Source organism: Echinops telfairi, unplaced genomic scaffold (assembly GCF_000313985.2).
Source record: "Echinops telfairi isolate 266 unplaced genomic scaffold, ASM31398v2 ScPeMD7_3533;HRSCAF=4204_0, whole genome shotgun sequence".
NCBI lineage: Eukaryota > Metazoa > Chordata > Mammalia > Afrosoricida > Tenrecidae > Echinops > Echinops telfairi.
In genome coordinates, this window is record NW_022107431.1 from 40649567 (window position 1) to 40665545 (window position 15979).

Sequence of the window (15979 nt, forward strand, 5' to 3'; positions counted from 1 at the left end):
TCTATGCTCTAACTACGAAAATATTTGATTTACAAATAAGGAATCCTACTTCGCGGAATTTCATTTATCACGGTAGGGTCTAGAACCGATTAACCGCAATAAACGAGGGTTCACTGTACATCAGTTTTCCATTCAACAGTTCATCCACATTTTGTTTCATCTCATTGATTGCAATCCCCACAATGTAACATTATGCATCCTACTTCCATCCTGTTTCCTGTTTCCATTTCCCCTTCTTTCCTAACCTGCTGAACTTCGTCCTTGGGGAAATGCTCTCCTTTGGGTCTCAGAGGGTTGATTATCCCAAGGTGCCCATAGCTCCCCAGTGTTCCCCACATAAACGTGTGTGTTGTCTGGCTGGAAAGTAAGCCATCCTCAGGGGGATGAGTTCATGCCCAGACTAGAAAGGTGACTAAGGGCTGTAGTCTCAGGGGTTTCACCACTCCCTATCTGACCAGCGAGTCGGAACGTCTTAAAAAAAATAAATTTTAGTTTTGTTCCACATTTTTCTCCCAGCTTACCCAGGACCTTTAAATGTGATTCATTTCAGAATCATTGGTAGTGATAGTTGGGCACCATTTAGTTCTTCTGGTCTCAGGCCCATGAAAACGAATGTTTACGTGCTCCATTAGTCCAGAGGACTAGTTGTTTCCATGTGTCTTTAATTTTCTTCATTCTGTTATGACAGCTGGCCTTGGTGTTCCTTAGACTATGGTCCTGAGTCCCCAGGCCCTGTAACTCATTTCTTCCAAATGTGTGGTTTATCTTGGAAGTTTTCCCAACTTTATCCCCAGTATACTCCATCACATTCATGGAAACATTTGCAGCAAAGTTAAGTATTCAGGTACCAATATCCTCTGTTGAACCTATGGATACATGCGGGTATACTCCACTCTCCCTCCCATACCCTTTCATCCTGCATGTCTCCTCATGCATCTGCCCATAAACCAAAACAAGCAAACAAACACCAAGCTCACTGCCATCAAGTCAGTGCCGACTCAAAGCCATCCTTTAGGACAGAGTATGATTGCCCCAGTGAGTTTCTGACACAGTAACTCTTTATCAGAGTAGAAAACCTGGTCTTTCTCCTATGGAGTGGCTGGTGGTTTAGAACTGCTGACCTTGAGGCTCACACCCCAATGTGTAATCACTATGTGTGAATCGACTCATCCATCACCACCACTGCAGGATGTGCTTATAGCAGCATTTACCTCTGTTGCCTTTAATTCTTGCACTCCTCCCAATGTCTTCCCCCACCTCCATCATGTTTGCTGCTTCCACTTATTGTATATTGCTTTTCCCTTCACCCCAGTAAACACGAGTCTCCCTCTAGCCAGTAATTCACTCCCTGTTCCCTTCTCCTGCCTTTTCCCTGAGGCACAGCTCATGTATAACTGTTTATAAATGAGTACCATTATATTTAGTGACATATCATTCCCATTACTTCGTCTTCACCTTTTACGGTAAGTTCCTTACATCTATTTGTACACCTACGTCATTTTCAGGCTGAATAGCTAAACACCCATTTTCCCAAAACCTATTTGACAAGATGAGACGGATTTCTTAAGATATTCCTCATTTCTTTCCTTCCTTCCTTCCTTCCTTCCTTCCTTCCTTCCTTCCTTCCTTCCTTCCTTCCTTCCTTCCTTCCTTCCTTCCTTCCTTCCCTTCCTTCTTTCTTTCTTTCCTCCTTTCCTTATTTATTTTCCATGTGAAACTCTGCAAATTTCCCATTGGCACAGACAATGAAAACCCAACAGTTGCCATTTGTCTTGGTTTGTATGTCACATTGTTAGCGGTCATCACGTCAGCCTCCAGCGCACGATGGCCTGTGAACAATGGGACAAAATGCTGTCCAGCCTCTGGAGTCCCCTGATTGTGGCGGGTCAGAGCTCACAGGCTGGCTTTCAGCAGAACATTCCAAGCTTTCTTCCTAGACCATCTTCGTCAGGAAGCTCTGCTGACGTCTGTTCAGCATCACAGCCCCGTCCGTGTAAGCCTCCGCTGACAGAGGAGTGGATGAGTGTGGCGGCTGCACATGCGCTGCATCGTCCAGGAATCGAACATGGGTCTCCCGCTTAGAAGGCAGAGGATACTGCCAGTGAGCCACCACTGCCTCTCACTCAGCTCTACTGTGTAGAAGCTGCCTATCACATGCTCTTGTTTACTTTCTTCTAGCGGTATTCACTAATATCCTTCTCTCTTTATAATAATAATGTTTAAAAAACCCAACTCACTGAAATTGACTTGCTGCCAACTCATAGTGAACCTATAGGGCAGGAAAAAACCACTCCTGTGGGTTTGGACACTCTAATTGTTTACCAGAGTAGAAAGCCCCATCTTTAACCTGAGGAGTGACTGGTGGTCTTGAACTGCTGACCTTGCCATGAAGGCTCCTGTTCTTTTTATAATAAGGATATTCTGATTCTAGCTGGAAACCATTGGCAACGCCCAAAGTAACCTCAGACTGAAGAGCTGCCAATTTACGACCAGCAGAGTGTGAGAGGAAGTGGCCATGGCCAGGAGACCTCGGCAAATCTGCAAGTGCCCACTGTCACATAATCAACACTTGTGTCTGCATCGACAAAGCACAGCACCCACTAGAGGCACATTGCAGCCAGTCATCCCCTTGTGCGGCTGGCAAAGCCTGGTGCCCTCAGCTATGCAATGCACTTACCCCAAAGAGTACAGGCGACACTTCTTGCTGCGAATTTGATGAGCCAAGCCAAACCGATCATCGAGACAGACTGACCAGGGCTTCTGGACGGGGCTGGAGTCAGTCACCAGACTATCTGTACTCATGTGATCACATGCGATCTGTAGGGATTGGAAATCAATGTGAACCATTTAAAATGCTGGGTGATAAATGGCAGACAGAGACCTCTGTTCCCCCAGTCCCTCAAACCCTGATAGAACAGTGATGTCCTCCACTGCTAACTACTCTCCTCCCCTGGGAACACAGGGTTGCTATCAAATGTGTGGAGGGATTTAAGATACCAGACCAGCCGTGACCTAGTACAGACCATAAGCAGGCTTGGAAGGAAGCTTAATGCTACTGATTTAGGGGTACCTGAGTAGCTCAGTATTAACCTCTACAGAATGTAATAATCTTTGGTCTTTACCAAAGTCTACCTTTCTGTCTATTTCCTTATGCACGGCTGCTTTATTGACCATAATGACCCTAAGGAGCTGGTGGACTGTCCACTGTGAGTGAGAACAAGCACACGGGTGCCACGCCATGTGTTGTTTTACATATTTTGTCACCAATATTTGATACCAAGTGTCCACTGCGGTACTTCCTTTGCCTAGCATATTAACTCTTCATTGTTTGTTTGTTTTTGTTGATGGTTGGTTGATTCAACTGTCTATACTTTTCGTTTTTTGAAATTGGGAATTAGGTGAAGAGTGGACCATCAGTGTTACATTCAACAATCCATATGCATTTTGTTTCCATTGCAAGCCCCTCAAGGTGCCATCCCTTAGTGATCCCGGGTGCTCCTGTATTTCCCATTTCTATTCCTCCTCCTTTCCTAACCCTTCGTATTGGCCTTAGTCAAATGCTGCCTGTTTGATCTTGCATGGCGGTTATTCTAACACAAATGTGAGTTCAATGCCAGACCTAACGGGTGACTGAGGGCCACAGTCTTGGGAGTTCCCCCCATCTCTATCCGACCAGTAAGCCTGGTTTCCTTTATGACATTGAGCTTTTTCCCCATTCTATCAAGATCCTTCTCATGTGATCCATTTCAGAGCAGTTGGTAGTGACAACCGGGCACCACCGAGTTCTTTGGGTCTCAGGGTGGTGGATGGAGACTGGTGTGTCTATGGACACACCATCCCTTGGGTCAGTTGCTCCACGTGTCCTTTGGTTTTCAACAACCTCTTTCCTCTGGATGATGAGAGAGCGATCACTGCACCTTAGGGCCCTGCTCACAAGCTTTGAAAACTCTGGTGCCTACTCACCCAAGTAGGATTGAGAACATTTCCTTTGTGAACTATTCTGCCACTTGCCCATGGTTACATATTTTTTTATTATTCCGCAGGTCCCATAGTCATATAGGAAGGGGCTTCAAACAGTGTGTGGAAAAATGGAAAGAAAAGATCATCATTTTCCATGAACTTTTCCAAGTACCCGCCTATCTATTCCAAAGCCACCACTGGGCCACTAGAGGACACACGTGTTACTGCGTTATGCGGTACGTATGCTCAGGCCTGTAAAACTAACAGTGTGGCTTGGGGTGTTCCCAGCAGAGGATTCTGACTGTGAAGTATTTACATGGTGATACCAAGAAAAATATTCTCATGTGTAGGGATTGGTTCACTGAGCTGCAGGAATGGGTATCAGTATTTACTGAGAAACAGAATGAAGCAACCTAAAAGGTTGGCAGAGTCCACCCAGAGACACCTGGGCAGAAAGGCCTGGCCACCCCCTGCCGGGAATCGGCCATCAGAACCTCATGGAGCACAACCCCATTCTGACACACAGGGGTCCTCGTGAGTCCGAAAGGACCGGATGAAAACTAGCACTTTTCCTCCTGTAGCCATGTGCACAGCACACCCCACTTGCCCCTCAGTTTGTCATACTGTGGTGACTGACCGTGTGTGGCTGTGACGGTACAAGTTATGCCACTGGCGTTTCCGATCCTGGCAGGTTAACCATGGGGAAGGCGTTTCCTGTGATCGGACTTCAGGAAGAAAGACTAGGCGCCCCCCTTCTGACGGATTCACCACGGGCAGTTCATGAGCAGCAGTGGAAGAGCAGCAGACCAAGCACCGCCAGATGAGCACCCCCGTCAGAAAGCATTCAGAAAATGAGTGGGAGGAACTGCCTGCTCAAAGGAGAGTTGTCCTTAATCGCATGTTGGAGCAGAGCTTCCGGATGTTCATTTGTGGATGGGGTATGATGCAACATGACAAGAAACAGCTGCAAACTTCCATTCATAATCAGAATGAGGATTGTACGAACGATAATCTAGGAAAACTGGAAGCAGTCAAAAATGAAATGGAATGCATGCAGATGGGTAGCCTAGTCACTAGTGAAACGAAATGGACTGGTATTGGCCATTTCTAATCAGACTATCATATGGCTTCCGATGGCAGGAATGAAAAATTCAAGTGGAATGGAGTCATATTCATGATATCCATGTACTAGGCTGACTATAATAGGATTGAATCCATATACTTAGGAGCAGGGATCCTCAAACTTTTTAAACGGGGCCAGTTCACTGTCCCTCAGACCCGTTGGAGGGCCGGACTATAGTTAAAAAAAAACTATGAACAAATTCCTATGCATACTGCATATATCTTATTTTGAAGTAAAAAAACAAATGGGGCAAAAACACCCAGCAGGCCAGATAAATGTCCTCGGCAGGCCGCATGTGGCCCACGGGCCGTAATTTGAGGTCCCCTGCTTAGGAGGAATAGCAATTAATACAACTATTCTTCAAATGTATGCAGTAATTACTAAAGTCAATGATGTGGAAATAGAAAAATTCTACCAGCATCTTCGTTCTGAAACCGCTCACATATGCAACCCAGATGCACTACCATCACTGACTGGAATGTAAAAGCTGGAGACAAAGAGGAAGGCTCAGTAGTAGGGACAGAAGGACAGAAATGAACTGGACATCACATGGCAGAATTTCGCCGGGCAAACAAGTTTTTCATTGAAAACATCTTTTTCAATAACAAAGAGAAAGGAGCCCTGGAGGGGATGTTGGGTGAGCCCTGTATTGCTAACCAAAAGATCAGTGGTTCCAAACCCACCAACTGCTCCCAGAGAGATGGGTGATCTGCTGCCACGTAGAAATGGATAGCCTTGGATGGGTCTGGGATGGGTCATAACGGACTGGATGGCAGTGGGTGGCAGGTTACACACAGGGACCTCGCCACATGGAATACACATGAACCAAGTCGGCACCTCTGTGGAAAGGGGGATGGGGAAGCTCACTATCATCAGGCAAAACAAGGTCAGCCGCTGACTGTGGAACAAACCATCAATGGCTCACATTCAAGTTGAGGATGAAGCTGAGGCACGTGAGAGCAAGTCCTTCAGGCTCTGGAGACTATTGCCTGAGGACTATGTATATATAGACATACACATACAGGTACATGTATGTATATGTCCTGGGAGCTGGACGCTGGCATCTACAGTGGGGAGAATCCCCTCTGCTAACCTACTACGGAGTGACTGATAACAAGAGCAACCTCCCTGGGCTCCATTTGGATGTGCCAGAACCTCCCCCAGCTGGACACTGTAGGCTGCAAGACTACGGTGAACTGCCAAGGAGGCCCCCGCTGTGAAGTCTGTCCTCCAAGTCAGCACTCTGTCTGCCTCCCTGTGTCGCCCACCGCTCCGGCCTCTGAGACCCACAGGACAAACCTCTCTGGGAGTCCCGTAGGCTTCGTCTGCTCGCACTGCCGGCCGGCCGGTGCTGAGACCTGCGGTCGGTGCTGAGACCTGCGGACGGAGGGTGCTGTGTGCTGGAAACAGGAGTCTTGCTTGCAGGCTGCACTCACAGTTTACCACCAGGTGGAGGGAGCGGGGGCTCTGAGAGCAACCAGGCAGACCACCATGGGGATCTGACCAGAGCTGACACCTCTCCCCACCAGGCTACAGAAACTATTGGAGCTTGGTGGTATAGTGGGTTACACGTTGGGCTGAAAGCTGCAAGGTCAGCAGTTCAAAACCACAAGCTCCCTGCGGCTTTCTCCTCCGGTAACGAGTTTCAGTCTCAGAAGCCTGCAGGGGCGGCGCGAGCCTGTCCAACAGGGTGGCTAGGAGTCACTTGATGGCAGTGGGTTTTTGAGAGGCTACAGACAGCCCCTCTAATGGAGTCTGCTCCCATAGGCAGTCAGCACCCCACCCACCTCTCTATGCAGCCCATAGCTCAGGCCTCTGAAACCACAGGACCGACTTCCCTGGGGACCAGTTTGGGTCTGTTTCCCCCACATTACAGTCAGCACTGAGAATGGCTGAGTAAGACAAGCATCCTGAGGAGAGGCTACACCCACAGCCATATGGGACAGGGTGGGCTGTAAGTCAAAAGGCAGCCTTCTCGGCCCAAGTGCAGTGGGACTCCCTAACTGGTACCTATCGCCTACAGGCCTGGGAGTGAATGCTACAGAAGGTCCTCCACAGGGAGTCAGGAACTGGGTGCCCTGTGCAGAAACTGCTCCTTCCATCACCCCAGGGTCACTGGGGCTCTGAAACCCACATCTTCCAGAGGGCCTTCTGGGGAAGTGTCAACTCTTCCTCCTGAAACAGACAGGAGTCAGCCTGTGCTTCCCCGGAACACCAGGTCAAATGGAAGCAGCCCTCACGGAGCAGGGAAGGAAATCGAAGACAACAGGCAGCGCTGAAGGGACCCTGCTGGGTGTGGGTTTTATGGCCACAAAAGTGAACTGTGCTACCAGGGAACGGGAATAATGAGAGGTGACTGTGCCCCTGATTGAGAGTGGTGCCCCTGATGGGCAGACCAACCACACTGTGTTCTCTCCTGTGTGTGGGAGAGATTGGAAGTTGAAAGACAAGATTTGGAACGCTTGGATCTCCATTAGACCAAGGATGGAGAAGGTGTTCTGACCCAGAAAGAGGGGAGACAAGAAGAAAAGGCGAAGGTTCTGCTGGCCTACGGGTTTCGTATAGAAAGCAGCGAGGGCAGAAACGGGCCACACGGGGAACTGAGACTGAGAAGGGCCTTGGAAAACCCAGTGCTCCAACGAAACAAGACCCACAGATAACAGCGAAACAGTGGCCCCTTACGTGGACATGACAGCGAACATGCATGTGCATCTAGGAATGACCAGCGAATGAAGAGTAGATGATTGAATGGAACAACATTAAATGTATCCAAAGACATGAGGGAAGACGTAGACAAAGAGGTTTGTGCAAAGGAAAACCGTGTAGGAGCAAACGAAGGACCCCAAAGAGGGCCACTGCCGCAGAAAAGGGCAATCACGGAAATGAGAGACACAGGAGAGCACGTGGCCAAGTCCTCTTCTTCTCTCTTCTTCAGTTGCTATTTCAAAAAAATAATCTGAACATGGTATCTTCTGTGGCGCTCCCCCCACTGGGTAAGCCTCAACTGCTCACGGCAAGACTGGCAAATGAATGCACCGAGCGGTGCCTCCGAAGAAAGCCTGACTATCCATTTTTGAAAAATTGACCATTGAAATCCTATGGAGCCCAGTGCTCACCTGAAACGCATGGGATCATCATGAATCATAATTCACTGGATGACAGCTAGTGTGTGTGTGTGTGTGTGTGTGTGTGTGTGTATCCAATGATACATCAGCTGCTGCCTTGTCTAATCCTTGTTATATGCTCAGGCTGGCTTGGCAAAATCATCCGAGCACTTCAAAAAGATTGTGGGAAAATTGCATTATCTTTCCATTCAATTTTTCCTTCAACGTTCTTATATTCCCCTCTTTTTAACAGTAATTGTGAGAACATCGTTGGATGTTTTTAGAGAAAAGCTTTAAAACGTTTTAAATAAGGTTTTTCCTTGAACCCAGTACCTTCCTACTTCGCTATCCTCAACTGCTATTGAGAAGTATGTGTGGGGAAGGGGTAGAAACAAAACTGTGATAGAAGATGAAATTGAATCTTCCCTCAGGCTACTCCGACAGGATGCATGTATTCACTGGGTGTCTCCACATGTTAATTTGTGCAATTCATCTCCTGCCCTTCTCCCACAGAGCAGTGGAAATTGTACTTCTGCCTGCCCACCTCCTACTCCCCACCGGTGCACCCACCTGCCCCAGGGAGGGGGTGGTGCTAATCGAATTAGTCAGAGCCCCAGGTGTTCACTGGGCCATGCTCTACATGCAGGTAGGTGACGGCGCCTTGTTGTTGTGATTCAGCCTTGGCTTGTTGAGTCTACACTCCCCACCCCCGCCCCCGCCCAATCAGGCCAACTCCACGCAAAAGGGAACCAAGTGCTGCCGTGGCCCAAGCCAGCCTGGTGATCGGTGTGGGAGCAGACCCTGGCAATCCGCAGGCTCGTGCTTGGCGGGCTTCCCAGAACTGGTCACCAGGTCTTTCTTCCTGGCCAGCCTTCATCTGAAGGCTCCAGTGGAAGCATCTTGGCAGCAACCTGAGTGGTGGCTGCACAGAGCGGTGGCACAGAATGGGACTTAGGCTCGGCTTCTCACTGCCATCGTGTCAATGCTGACTCGGTCACCCCCATACAACAAGGTCGACATGCCCCCGTGAGTGTCTGAGACTGTAACTCTTTATGGGAAAGGGCATCCCCGTCTTTCCACACCCCCTCCTCCAAGCGGCCGGGGGTTTCAAACTGCTGACCTTGCAGTAGTAACCACGACACCACCGGGGCTCCTGTATGTTTACACAGATGTTACTACACAATGCATCCTGGGGCTGTGGTGCAGTAAGTGACCTTGGAAAAAACGGGGCTAGAGATAACACTTTCCTGAATCCCGCAGGCCAATGAGTCAGCAGTTCAACGTGTAACTATTACGCCACCAGGGACCAGACTACAGATGCGCAAGGTCCCCAAATGCAGAATGCACTATTGAAATTTAACTCCGGCTTCTCCCTCGGTGTTTTTCAAAGTGTGGGCCACGGACATCACAACCAGCCGGAAAGTGCTTCCAATGTAGATTCCTCAGGCCCACTAGAGCTAAACCCAAGCCAAGCTCATGGCCACTCATGATTCCACCCCCTAGCGACCTTACAGGGCAGAGCAGGGCTGACCGGTTTCTGAGGTTACAAATGGAGCTGAAGACTTCATCTTTCTCCCTCAGAGCAACTGGTGGATTTTAACGGCCGACCTTGTGGTAAGCAGCCCAACTGATAATGCACGACGCCACCAGGACTCCTCGTACCACTGCACACCGTCAACCTCAGACTCTGAAGCGGACATCAAAGAAAATGCATTTCAATAACCTCCCCAGGAGATGCCTACCCAGGTTAATCGTGTGAGCTTACTGGGAACACTTTATAAAGTTCCAGCAAACGTCCGAGCTTGGGCTGAGCTGTGCCCATTAAGGGAAGAGGCCACACTTAAGCCAGAACTTTAAACTGAGATGGCAGCCCTGCTTACCCCACTGCGAATGAAGCGCCAGATGGGTGAGCACTGGCTGTGGGCTGGTGGTAGAACGTTTCTGTCTTCCATGGCGGGAGACCCAGGTTCAATTCCCAGCCAATGCACTTCGTGCACAGCCACCACCCAGCCCTCAGTGGAAGCTTGTGTGTTATGAGGCTGTGGGTTTCAGCAGGGCTGATGAACCCCTGCGGATGACCCTGCTCCATCCCTAACAACTCCAAGCTGGTACTACTGAGGGCCAAGGTTTGGCGGTCCAGCCACCGTGCCTTGGCCACCATCGGAACGAGGCTACTCGCCTCTCAAAGGTGGACCTTTCTTGAATTATGTCTTCTTCTTCCACAGATTCCACCTTGCATGCACGCAGAGAAGACAGTCTTGGCTGCTCAATCTCTCTGCTAATGTGGCTCGTCTTCCCCTCGCTCCAAAACCAAACACAGCGATTGTCCCCTGCTTATTTAACTTCCCTTACCCACCTCCCTGGTAGGCATTAGCTTCTGAAATCAACTTGGAGTACCCAGTAAAGTGCTGCTCCTAAAAACTAATTAAATATTGATTTTTTCCAACACTTCCTGGTTAAGATTTACGACCCAGATGTCAATAAACTCTCAAGCAAGCAAAGTAAGTGAGGGCTAGCAACTGCTAGCTAAGCTCCAACCCAAGTCATTCCATTCCCGCTCACAACACCCCACCCCCCTCCCGCATCACGCTGGGCTGGGACGAGGGAAAACACACGGAGAAGGGAAAATGTTTCCTGAGATGTTTTCGTAGCAATTTAACTGAAAGGCATCTTGATTTATTTCTGCCTCCTTTTGTATTCCAAAAGGGCGCATGTGCCAGACTCAAAGTGGGACCTGGCAGAGGGAGCCCTCAAAATGTGTGTGTGGGGTGGTGGTGGTGACAAGAATTGCCTCGGTGATCAACCGTCTGCTCAGGCAGCCCCATTCTTTTGAAAGATGTATTTTCATTGCTTTAGTCCCAATTTCGTGTGGAGGGGCGGGCAGGGAGGTACAGGCAGATAGATGGGTAGAGAGGTTGATTTTAAACTTCTTTTCCTTCCTTCAGTGTGAAAACGGCAACCATAGCTTAGGTTAATTTCACATTGCAGGCACGCTTCCTGACAGCATCTGCTTCGGGGGAGCCACAAAGCTGCTGCTGAAGCCAGCCCTCAGAACACCGCACTGGGTTGGTGATTCCACCGCTCCTCGTCGGCAGCAGGCGGTGTATCTGCGACTCCAGAACTTGGAGACAGCTTTCCCGATGTTCGAGGACACTGATACCTAGTTAAACTGGTGCCGAGGCTCTCCACGCCCTTCTCAAATGCCTCAGTGCAGTCTTTTGTGTCTCATTAAGTAATGCAGGGCCCAACCATGCCATAGGGGCACCAGGCTACATAAGCCTAGACCACCTTTCCCAGTGCAGCCTGACGCTGTCTGTACAGCCCCAAGGGACAGCTGTGCCCTGTTCCCAGCTGCCCCAGCCTCGGGAGCCTTCCCCAGACCACGTGGCTTCCCTTGCACCCTAGCTGTTTATGTGTGTGTGGGTGGGTGTCCCTGATAGAGTAGCAGTTACTCATTGGACTGCTAACTACAAGGTCAGCGGTTCAGAACCACCAGCTGCTCCATGGGAGCAACATGAGGCTTTCTGCTCCCATAAAGAGCTACAGTCTCAGAAATCCTCAGGGGCCATTCTAACCTGTCCTACAGGGTCGCTAGCAGTCTGCAGCTCATACAGGCTTGACTTCCCAAGGCCTGGCTCTGCGTCAGCCGCAGACTGGGGCTCCACGAGGATTTCACGAAGTGAGGAATGAAGAAATCGATGTGAGCAGAGCCAACGCTGGGCCTTGCTGGGCAAGCTTGAACACAGGTCTGAGGGAAATCAATACTTTCTTTTCAGAGCAGCACACAAGCATGGGGTGAAATTCACTTGAGCGCCTTCTGAGGGGTGTGTGTGTGTGTGTGTGTGTGTGTGTGTGTGTGTTTCCCCCGCCCAGGATGACTCACTGCTGCGAACTGAGAGCTTGACATAACAGGAACTCTAATACTCTGCAGTCTTTAGCTGCCAAGGTGAATGCCAAGTGCGGCACAGCGACAAAGGCAGCTGAAAAGCCCTGCACGCCATCGGGAGAAAGACCGAGGCACTGGTGAGTGGGAGATTCGGATTCACCAAGACCCAGCCCGGGTCATCTCTGACGGGCTCCCACCTGCTGGCCTCCTACGCACCTGGCAGTACAGGAAAGGGCCGTCCTCTGCCTGGATACGACGAGCCCTGGTGGCACAGTGGTCACAAATCGGGCTGTGATCCTCAAGGGCTGTAGTTTGAAACTACCAGCCAGACTGAGGGAGTAAATGGGACTTTGTCCAGCACAGTGATAGTCTTGGAAAGCCTGTCTGATACTATGAGTCAGCATCAATTCGAAGGCGGTGAGTTTGGTTTGGAGCTGAGTGGCATCCTGGGCTGCTGCGAACGACAAGGCCAGCAATTCAAAACCACTAGCTGCTCTGTGGGGGGGTGGCGAAAGAGACTTTCTCCTCCCACAAAGAGTCTCAGAAACCCACAGGGGCAACTCTACCCAGTCACTATGAGTCAGAACTGACTCGATCGCAGCCAGTGAGTTTTCCATCTGAATAAAATGACCCCCTTCTAGAGAAAATCAACAACCCACTCCCTCGTGTAAACACACGGAGTTGAATAATAATTGCTGTACCATTTACCATCCTCCCCAGCTTGTTTGAGGACAGACTGTGTCCCCAAGGCCTCGCATAGTTCCTGGCACTTGCAAGGTGTTCAGCATGACGTGGCTGGTGTCCATCCTCAGCACCATACAGCCTGCCCAACAAAAAGGGCCTGTGATGGTTAGGTTGATTGTGCCAAGGAGGCCAATAGGAACATGTGGGCGGATTTTAATCAGGGTTCAGCTTGCTTGTAGGGGGACAGAGATAAGCAAAGACAGCTGGTATCCCATCTCTTCTCTTCCTGCCTGGTGATCGGACCAGTGTGCTGCTGCTTGAGCGAGTGTGCTGCACTACTGTGGGCCAAGCCGCGTGGATCATGTCACTAGAGCCTGAGGCTCCTCTGAGACCTGCTTCATCACTTGAGCTTGAGGCTGGTGGAGCCTATGACAGTGCATTTCTTGAGTTCAAGATCCCATCAAGGCCTGCTCCGCTAAGTTCCTGAGCTACTGGCTGTGGCTGACGCACCCTGCTCTCTGCTGCCTGCGGGCACACTCTGCCTGTCCTGCCTGGGGGAAGACTCCTCCGTCTGCTTCCTTGACCTTGGACTGGAGCTCAGGTGAGTTGAAAAACTTCCGGTAACTGTTCCAGGATAGTAAATTGAACTGAGCTCTCTGTACTGCTGTGTGGACTGATGAGCTGTTATACTCCTTCTTGCTGTATAAACCTTTGTGTGTGTGTGTCCTGGTTTTGTTTCTCTAGAGAACCCTGCCTAACATAGGGCCTTAAAAATAATTTCAAACCATCTCTTGCTTTTCAGGATCAAAACAGTGAGTCGGAGAAACAAAATAAACTGCCCAGGGCTCCGACATCAAACTGTAACCTTTATTTATTTATTGTTGGGATTGCTGCTGGCTTTTCTCCTCTCAGCCCACAATTCAGAGGGAAGCTCCCAGGAGGGGCTCAAAAGGCCCCTGTTTGTGCCTCAAGAGCATCTTCTCTGAGAAGATGCCTTTTACAACTTACAGACTATGACTCCGGAGCTCACAGAAAAGAGAACTGGGGGCTGGGGTGGCCTGTGTGTGGTAAATTTATGTTGGAGGGAGGCACCCAGAGCTCAGAAATCTAATTCATCAGTTCCAACACCTCTCATTTTTCTCTGGGGCCTCTTAGGGCTTTTCTTTAAGTCCCAGTTCAGAGGTCCAGCTTTTTATATGCCACGGAAAACCAACCTCTCAAATAATAGACCTATAGAGATTACGCACCTCAGCATTTTAATTAAGTCTGTAAACGTTTGGCAAATTAATTTGCAACAGCAAAGTACGATGAAATTATGTGAAACACGGGGACCAATTTATCAGCCCATTGCTCATGATACATTCAGCCAAATTTTACTTTCTTTCCCCCCTAAACTAGCCTCCTATGGGCCGAGAGGTGGGCCCTGTGAATGGAAATCGGGGCTTTGCCGACTGACCACCAGGTTTGGGGGGCGAGTGGGAGGGGGGCTATAAAGGGCCCCGGAAGGCCAGCGATGGCCCAGATTCACAAGCCTGGTTTCCCAAACGGGGCTGTGCTGGATACAGTTTTCCCTGAGCCTCCACCCCCTTCTTTTAGCTCTCCCTCCTTCCCCAACCAAGATGACACAACCGGAGAACAGAACCGCCTGACTACGGTGTCAAGTGCCCTGGACCCTCCTGAAGGTCTGCGCAGGCCCTGGCACAGGCAGGAGCTGCCACCACGGCTGTCACTAATCACAGCTGGCGGTGCGCAGTAACGGTTAAAGATGCTGAGCGTAGACAGCCTTGGACATGTTAACCTCTCCTGCCACCGCTGACGAAGTCCCTGCCCTCTTGCCCAGCACACCTGTCTGCCAGGCATTGCAGCAAGAAAGGGAAGAGGCAGATTCCTTCTCCAATTCACAAGGCGGCTTGCGCCTCCTGGTTGGTGCTTTCTCCCACACTTGACTGCCTGTTCACAGGGATGAATCTGTTACTCCAAAGGATTTTCCACAGCAGTTTTCTAAAGTGGATCTTTAGGGTGCTTTGGGGGAGGGGGGGTTTTGAAACATTTGGGGATGGCCATACCCTTAGAAGGATGGAGATGCTGGACTTTGAAGCAGCAAGACTTTAGAAATCAAGTCCCACCCCCCCACACCCCTCGTCCTGACAAGACCCTGCTCTGAAAGGCGCTGTATGCATCTTTTGCAAACTCTGGAGGCCCAATGGCACCTGGCACACTACCTGAGGGGTGCTGATGTATCTCAGGAACCTCACGGCTTCCTCATCCAGGGACTGCGAGGGGCCTGCCCAGGGCTGGAGGTCGATGTGCCACCGGGGACCCTGTCGGGGACAGAAAGCACACATTGGCCTAAGAGTGTCCACGAGCCTCTTGCAGGGATGGGGGTGGGGGCACAAGGAGTATCAATCAGACAGAGGCTGCTTTCACAGTCAGCAAACAAACATGTCCACACTGGGGGCAGCCGGCCGGTTGGGAGTTACTGTCATCAATCTCACATCAGTCACAGAGACGAAGGACCGCTCCCAGGATAGCCACAGGGTCACCAGGGCCAGGTGTATGTGTGTGTGTGTGTGTGTGTGTGTGTACTGTGGGGCTCCGCCTGCTGATCAAAGGCATCCTCCACTCGGCCCCGCCAGGCAGGCTCCGATGCAGCTCCCTCATCTACTACCGTTTCCAGAACAGAGGCTTTGAACATGTGTGCTTCCCGAGGGGCCAGTGCTGTTGTTCGTAGCACAACAACATCACCCCTCATCTTGGTGGGGAAGAAATACTGGGGAAGGAGAGGGGCCATTTCTTCAGCTCGGGGAGGCGGGAGGGGGAGCACCACCTGGTATCCACACTCCCACCGCGGGCGCCCAGCAGCTCAGTCAATGCACCCAGTCCATGCGAGGAGGTCACTGCGGCCAAGGCCAGGCCTGGAGGGGTGGCATTCGTGGTTGGCTCTGCGAGGCAGCGCCCAGCGTTCACCAGAGCATGGGAGTCGCGTCCACAGCAGAGTGCCTAGGATGAGCCCTGAGCCCCCTTTGTAGTCAGAGTGGAGCAGGTGGGCGAAGGCAGTATTCTGGACCAAACAGAAGCCGGAACCCTTTGGGCAAGGCGTCAATCAAGTCCTTGCTGGGTTCCACTCAGAGTTCTCCATCTGTGCTTCTCAGAAGGGTCCCCTCGTCGCTGCCCCAGAAGCCTTGGGAGGGTTCCCTGTGATCCTAAGAGGAGGGCGTGACT

The 15979-nt window shown here is 50.5% G+C and overlaps 1 protein-coding gene across 1 annotated transcript in view; it reads right to left on the minus strand.

Annotated features, from left to right (window-relative positions):
• The window catches only part of METTL24 (methyltransferase like 24), a 104645-nt gene extending 89543 nt beyond the window's left edge, over window positions 1–15102 (minus strand). Inside the window, exons 1-2 of the mRNA XM_004702181.2 lie at window positions 14980–15102; window positions 2678–2817 (exon numbers count right to left, since the gene is read on the minus strand). Of these exons, the coding sequence (XP_004702238.1) occupies window positions 2678–2817; window positions 14980–15102 (263 nt within the window). The remainder of the gene's footprint in view (window positions 1–2677; window positions 2818–14979) is intronic.
• Between the last annotated feature and the right edge of the window lie 877 nt (window positions 15103–15979).